The sequence below is a fragment of the Porites lutea genome, chromosome 8, assembly GCF_958299795.1.
Source record: "Porites lutea chromosome 8, jaPorLute2.1, whole genome shotgun sequence".
NCBI classification, from domain to species: domain Eukaryota; kingdom Metazoa; phylum Cnidaria; class Anthozoa; order Scleractinia; family Poritidae; genus Porites; species Porites lutea.
The window spans coordinates 22,256,527-22,264,473 of record NC_133208.1 but is presented as its reverse complement, the minus strand read 5'-3'; the positions used below and the strand labels follow the sequence as shown (position 1 = coordinate 22,264,473).

General features: G+C 37.5%; 1 protein-coding gene across 1 annotated transcript in view; it reads right to left on the bottom strand.

Moving 5' to 3' along the window:
* LOC140945349 (uncharacterized) overlaps nt 1–1,526 on the bottom strand; it is an 18,305-nt gene extending 16,779 nt beyond the window's left edge. The window contains exons 1-2 of the mRNA XM_073394385.1: nt 1,451–1,526; nt 813–1,168 (exon numbers count right to left, since the gene is read on the bottom strand). Of these exons, the coding sequence (XP_073250486.1) occupies nt 813–1,168; nt 1,451–1,526 (432 nt within the window). The remainder of the gene's footprint in view (nt 1–812; nt 1,169–1,450) is intronic.
* Between the last annotated feature and the right edge of the window lie 6,421 nt (nt 1,527–7,947).

Below are 7,947 nucleotides of genomic sequence, written 5' to 3'. Positions count from 1 at the left end.
ACAAAAATATTTTACAAACAGTACGAGCTATTGTAAAATATTGTGTAAAGTTATTTAAATTGCAAAACAAATTTGGCCAAAAATACAAGTTATATCTTCTAATATCTTTCCTAAATAATTTGGTTTCAGTTTGTGTACTGTCTTTAATGATTATATTTCATGAAAGATTCCCTAAATAGATTTACGGTGGCGAGCGTAAGCCTGACTTCTAATGCCAATGTTTCATTGCTTTTCGACTCGCATATATGAGAGTGTAATATTAATGAAATACGGATGAAAGAGTGAGAGGGCTTGAGGTCAGGGAGTGGGGGTAGGTGATAATATGAGTGGGCTAGTGTGGGTCATGGAGTGCACATCGGTCTTAGTTATAATACTGCTCATTCCAGAAAAAAAAAAAAAAAAAAAAAAAAAAAAGAACAGCCAAACAAAATACAGGAAAACAAAGAGGGAGAGCCGCGCAACAAAAGATCACAGTACAAAGTACGCTGTTTCATTGTATTAACATTTCTGAAATCAAAACAAACTAACGATTCACCTTTTAGACTTTTATCGTCATTTCCTGTTAAAACATGAAGTCCGTGCATAATAGCATGTATCTAATTGTAGGTGACTGAACTTTCAACTTAACTGACGTCAATTTTCTGCCTAAATTTATTGATTGAACAGCTGGTTAACGTCCTTAAGAGGAATTGCATTTGCGGTCGTGAATTACATCCCTTAATCATACCTTACATAACTCACCAGTTTCTGCCTTTTTTTAGATTAATCGTCCATGGGCACCTTGTAGGTAATCATAGTAAAATGGAACGTACCTGAGGAAAGGCGACCTTTTTACATTCTGTTCCGGTAGTCCAAGAGTCCAGGGGAGTGGTTCCTAATTGTGCTCCTTTGGGAGCAGATTGTAGGGCAATCCAGTTTATCTCAGCTGTTGAATTTGAGCCGTTGCCGTACTCGTAGATACAAGCGCGGAATTGAGTTCTATCTGCCGATTCCACCCAAATAGCAGCACCATTACCACGGGCCTGATTGTTAACTGAGTGACCGAAGGAAGCAAAGACTTTTACTTGCTTTCCACCAGAGAACCGTTCAGCAAATGTGATTGTCTCACAAGCGAACAACCCTGGACCTTTGACAGTGATGTTGGTTTTTCCAGCTTTGAAACTGATTGCTGTAAGAAAGGAAAAGTGTCTTAGTAAAAGTAAGCTCCCGTTGCCTCTGGGCTATTTACAATGGCTGCAATATATATTTTAATAATTTCAAAACGCCTTCTACGCAATGGCCTTCAACAAAGTTCCGTAACTTGCGCTTTCCTTGCACGCCCCACCCCCGATTCCTGCGTCCTTTATTGAAATGAATCTTTCATGAATTTTACCGTGGAAAATGACCAACAAATATCAGCATTCAAAAGCATATTCTTAAAACATTTCAATAAGCAAATACTTCATGGTACCTTGACTTCCCTGAGCAAGAAGCACAGCAGTGCATACCGCGTAGAGGACAAACGGAAGGTGTTGCTCTCCCACCATCTTGGCTTAACTGAGGAAATGCTTCCTCTCACGCGAATAATATACAGATTGTCTTTACGTGAAGGCATCATTTCTGTTGCGTGGACAGATGATGGAGCAGTAAAGCACCAAATTACCAAAAATGGACAAAATTTATCAAAGTCCTGAAGTTAAGGTCGAGTAAAGGGGGGAAACACTCGTCGGACAATTCGCCTAAGTATTGCAGTAAATCATTCTGATTTCACAGAAAGATGACCAAAGAAAGAAAGAAGGTAGAACTTACGTGAACTCCCTGAGGCCCCTTTTTCCTTCAAGTATTTCTCCCCCTCTCACTGTTTTGCCCCTTAGTGGTTTAATCCTGACGCTTTGAATAAACATCTTCCCTTCACTTTTACATCATACTAAGTACCTGTCCCAAAAAAATAATGGGAATTTTTGCATATACTTACCTTATTCCTTTACCTTCCCCTTTTCCTCTATAGACAACTTCTCCAACTGCATATTCAATGTTTCACTGTAACTTTTCGCTTTAATGCAACGTTCCCGTGATGTACTATTTTTCTTTGCTAGTGACGTGTCAAGAGTTGCGCAGCTTCTTCTGTGTCTGATATTGCAAAGGTCATTGACGGTTTATCCCCTTTTCTCAAAATGTGTGCAGGAAATTTTGCTCGATCAAGAAGAAGTAAAAATAAGTTCAATCACTGCCATTCCATAGCCATACAAAGTGATTGTTTAAGAAGTGCATTACCACTATGATGCATTTGTCTTTTTTTTTTCCCTTGTTTCTCTGTGTGTAAGTGTTGGAAGCTAACAGAGAAGATTATAGCGTTCAATCCTTTTGTCGAATTAAGCTTCCCAAAGCTTTTAAACCTTTAAGTATCGATTTAAGTAGGGTTTGATATTTGTGATGTCTGATTTAGACCGACAAAGAAGTAGAAAGCTACTAAAGAAAGCTACTTCTCCAAAACTGAATAGTTTCCGAGTCAATTTGGTTGAAAATGCTAGACCATTCGAGTTCTTCGAATTCCTCCCTTTTTAAAGTGATACCTAACAAAAAGTTCGTGAAGGACTGTCCAAAGCTGAGTGCTAACGGCGAGATTAGATCGCACAAGTTGCTGTTCCATCCCCAAAAAGGTCACTTTAACGTGCCTAACTACCAGCTCCTATTCCCTCCCCACTTCATCTACCCAGCGCTTTCAGGAGTTTAGGAGAAGGTCATCCCTAATGACATCAAAGCCACCCGCACTGCACGAATTGCCTGTTTACAAAGGCGTCACACGTTTCCCAATTTTTGCTTTAGTCTTGACTTTTTGTCTCCACGTTTTCTTTTGTATTGTACATTTTAACCAACTATGACTCGTAAGATCATCTGACTAATCAGCTATTGAACGCTGGCACAGAAAATCCGGCTAAAGCAACCCAGGCAGCTTGCATTCCTTCAATTGCTTAATTCGGGACTCTGAGCCCTCGAGTTTTATAAGAGAGAATTGGGGGCCTGTCTAATCCTCTCTTAGTTTCTGCTATGTCATGTTATGGCATAGCACGTATTTTGGCCTACCTTAAAACTTTTATCCCTGTAAACGTGAGCACGTCACAAAAAAGTTAATGGAGGAGGAGAGAGGATTGTGAGGGGTGGGGCCGGTTTATTAAAGCTCAGGCATTCAATCTACATTCTTAAGAAAGAATGAAATACGAGCTAATGACACAGCATAATTAGGTCGAACTAAGGAAGTCAATAAATATATCGTAAAAATAATTGTTATGGTAAAACAATTTTAATTCAAAATTAATATTGCTTCATATTAAGACAGTCGAAATGCTAACCCTTTTTAGCAGAACGTAATCCCGTTCAGAGAATATTACTTGTTACTTTAAAAAATCCACGACTTAAGAACAGTAAAAGAAAGGGGCGAGTTTTATTTAAATCTGATTTAAATGCTGTTTTAATTTAATATCAGCTTGCAAACATTATATATTACTATGACCATACCCCTTGAAAAAGTGTTGTGTACGATATACGGAAATCCTTTATTTCTCCAGCAACCGTTCAGCAACCCTGTCGTCCTATCTTCAACTCTATCCATTAGTCACGTTCAGCCCAATCACACTAGTGTTTATGCCATCTTGACCCTTCTCCTTAAGCAATCGTGACTTTTGATACCATATTACGTAACCAGAGCAACCAATTGTCGTCAAAGTTTATTATATTGCGGTTCTCTGTAACATTTTTGAATCAGAGTAGTCAAGCAGCTATTAGTCTTACGAGTATTCTCAAAGAGTGCGGCCGAAAGAAGTACATGTATTGATAAAACACGAGTCTAATTTTTTTGTTCTTCCTTTTCGTTTCCTTTTAAGCGATTTCCAGTTGCTTTTTATTTATTCCTCGTGGTGAAACAGATCTTAACAAACCCCTTATAAAAGGAATACCGCGGTATAACGAGGCCGAGTGCATTCCTCGCCGTACTTACAGTGATATGTTTAAGATAACGAACTCCTGTTACTTACGAACACCTTTTCAAGGCAAACCCCAGATATTCGGTTTATCTGGATTCCAATTCACGTATGATTCCAATTGCTGATGGAATTATGTTACGCTTAAAATGATGTTGTATTGTGGCGGATATAAGATGTATTCAAATTACTGTGCATGCATTAAAATGTGCTTGTGTTCATTATCCTGTGCGATGACATTGACGATTAGGCATTGTTTAAGCCTGAATAATATAAATAAATTTGACAACCAATGAGAACGCAGCATTGATAATAGACCACTTTTTTGGATTTTACTAATAATGATAATGATAATGATAATGATAATAAGAAGACATGCAATAAACTTCATAAAATAATAAATGAGATAAAAACAGGCAAACGTGTAATGCTTAGAATATTTGACTAATCAGTGCCCCGGAGGTGAAGAGGAGGGGAGGGTGCGTAATTTCTAATAAGAGGGAAATGGGAGTGTGCCGCTGCATGGAATTTGGCTAATTAACTATCCCATCAAAGACGGATATATATTTCGAAGCTTCACGACGGCTCGGCATAAAATGAACACGACTATATTCATCTCATTCTTTTTCGAAAGGGTACTGTAAGGTGTATATTACTATCAAGCAATACTACTCGGATTCATTTTATCTATAATCACAAGTCACTGGGAAAATTAGCCAAGTATTGTTTATAGTTTTTAGAAATGGGGCAAGAAAGGAACATGTATAAGCAATATGCAAGTCTTAAAGAAATTTTCTGATGCAAATTAAGTCCATTTTGATTAAAACTACTACTGTACTGTACCTGGTAAAAAGCATTGTCATCTTGTTGAGATGGCAAGTACTTCTCCGTAAACACAAGACTGTCAGATAAGGTGAAGTTTTCCACTGTGAGATTTGTATAAGCCATCCAGTTCTATAAGAATAAAAAGTGTCATCAGACAAGGCCAAACCGCTCGTTCGTATTTTTTTAGCCCTTAAATTCTGCCAAAGAATTTTTTTTATTGAAATCTTTACAAAAACAGCTACTTACATTGCTAATAGACGTTAAACAAATTGCATAAAAAACAACACTTTGAAAGCTGCTTTTAACAGGTTGAACTAAAAACATTAAAACGCAAAGTGTTATGAAATGAATATTGCTTGATACATTTAATATATGAATTGAATTTTTGAAAAAGTTTGTTTTTGAACTCTTGTCTTGAAAGATTTTAATCAGTAATATTCTTGCGTTGCAAACCCCATCATGGTGCATGGTGCATTGCATACACCATCGTGGTACATGGTTCAGAAGGGCGAATATGTATCGCGGAGGTTTTGGGCAGAGACCCCAGCTAGGTATAAAACTTTACTCACAATTTTGATGCCTTTGTGAATTCCATCAAAAATCTTCACTTCCCTGAGACAGACTTTAAAACTGTCTTTGGTCAGGTCCTCTACCCACACTGCCATGGCGTCTTGAGGTCTCCCTGGAAACTGATGACTGGGAGTTGTAAGTACGATTGGAGGAGTTAAAAAACGCTAAATTAAGCAAAAAAAAAAAAAAAGGTTTAGACGCACAAGCGAAGTTCTGTAGTCTAATATTTCAAGCGAACTATGGAAGGAAAAACAAACAGAAATAACTGAGAAGCAGTGGTCCGGAAAGGGAAAAGAGACTTCAAATTTACTGCATTAAACCTACTCTTGTGATACTCTTAATACGTAGTTTGAATGACCTACTTTGTTCAACTCGTTCAAATCCAAAAAGAGATGAAATTAAGTAACCAAGCTCGTGTACTAATATCAAAAGAAAAACTTTTATATTTGCACCCTAAATCATCGTTCTTTCGTTTTGTTTCAGATTTGATAATAACTTTCTTATCATTCGATCACCAAGTTTGTTTTTTAATGAATATCTTCGGGAAGCGAACTGATCTGCCTTTTTTCACTCAAGAGTGATCGTAAGAAAGAGAAAAGCGTGGTTCCGTTTACGCGTGAGCAGAATACTATTTGCAGCCAAACACAGTTGTACGACATTGCGCATTAGCAGACCATTATTTGTAGGCACTTACTTACAGGTCAAGTGGTGGGCTTTCGGCCAATGAAAAGGAAGAAAACATGGCATCGCATGATAAATTATTTTCAACCTCTGTCGCATGAAAAAAGAATCCTAGGAGGAGAATCTTAAGTTTGTGATTTCGGATTCTTATGGTCTTCATTTTCAACCTCCGCGACGCTTGAAACATTTCCTACATCATGTGAGCGAACCTATTGTCGGGGCTAAATCATTGTTAGAGGACATTTGTTAAGATCTGATAAAAAAAAATAAAAAAAAAGGTGATTGGCTCAGATCGGAATCTTTAGCTTGATGCGCGTGTAGGAACGAACGTGAGACTACAGAGCCAATTATATTCAGGCTAATCCGGTATGATTATTTGATCCAAATTAGGGCTCTAGTAATCTGTCATAATCCAGGTGACCTACAAAGTTAGCCCAAGGGAAAATGTCTAAGGAAAAAAAACGTATAAAGCCTTTCAGGAAATAAATTTTAATGGCTAATAATTTTTTCCAATGACTGCATTCCTCCACATTCAGACTAAAGTTGAATTAAACAATAATATCATTTTATCAATGTCATCTTTCAGGAACTTATGTTGTTGAACTTGTGTTGTAAAGCTAAAAAGAGAAACAAATCTAAATCGGTTTGAGTGATCTTAGGTCAACATTTGATCTGTTTACGGACTTGACCAGCCATGCAAATTGTGTTACCTCAAAGGTGGATGAAGTAACTGCCTTGAAAGGATTAGGAATTACCTCTATATAAAAACATGTAAGACCTCGCATAATGCGCTTGTCCAGCCTCTGTATTATTATTTTGATACTATAGTCGTATTAACCAAAAGGTTAGGGAGTACGCGCGAGATCGAAGCAAATGCCCTCGCCTCTACGCTGCGCTTTTCATAAGTTTCACGTGAGAGAAGGTAAAAACGCACGTGATCAGATTACGAGTGATAGAAGGCCCAAACACACATGATCAGATTGCATTCTCGTGCACCCCATTCATTCTAAGTGAAAGTTCAAAAGAATGTTGTCTACATACATGGTCATACATGCTGCGCATGCCTCAAAACAACTTGAAGATTATGCCGATTGCGGGCGACCACATTTCCCTCCGGTCACCCGCAATTATCTGGTTTGATTCCAACCAGGAGCCTATTCCAACAAAATCACTGTCTCCCTTTTGAAGAAGATCGAAAACGCGCACGGAAAGATTAATAGCCCAAGTTCTAACGGACGGCGCCTTTCGTCTGTAATGATTAAATGGCTTTTGCCCCTCTTATCTTAACAACATATCCGTACTATCTTTAGAATGTTATGGTTACTTGTTATTCATTCTTCTAACTTTTAAGTTTTACTTTATATTTACATAGAATGATCTGTGCTCAACTTTTGTAAGTAAAGTTCAGTCATTCGTTTAATCAATCAATTAATCATTTATCATTTCCTTCCCTCCTTCCTTCCTAAATCCTTTTCACATCGTTCGAGACATACCGATTTTTCAATATAAGTGACATTTATCATTACCACGCATGTTCGAGAACGTGTGTCAATTCCGCCACTTAGAACGTAACTGAACTGATTTTTGCCGAAACAACAATGCGGCATCTCAGTCTTCAAAGTTAATTCAGAAAAGAACTAAAAAAATATCTGCCAACATCCGAAGACTGAGAGAATTATTTCCTGCACAGGCACCTTGTATATTTTTTTCCTTTTCCTTTCCTTTTGTTTATTTCTTATTTGTTTGTTTATTTCCTTATGCTGATATGACTTGTGCTTGCTTGTCTTCATGCATGTTCGCGTGCTAAAATAATTATTTACTAGTTAGTGCATGATATGTTTTTCAAGAATGAGATCAAGTATAAACATTCAGTCATTCATCCATCCATTCCTTGATCCTTCCTTTGTTTATTCTG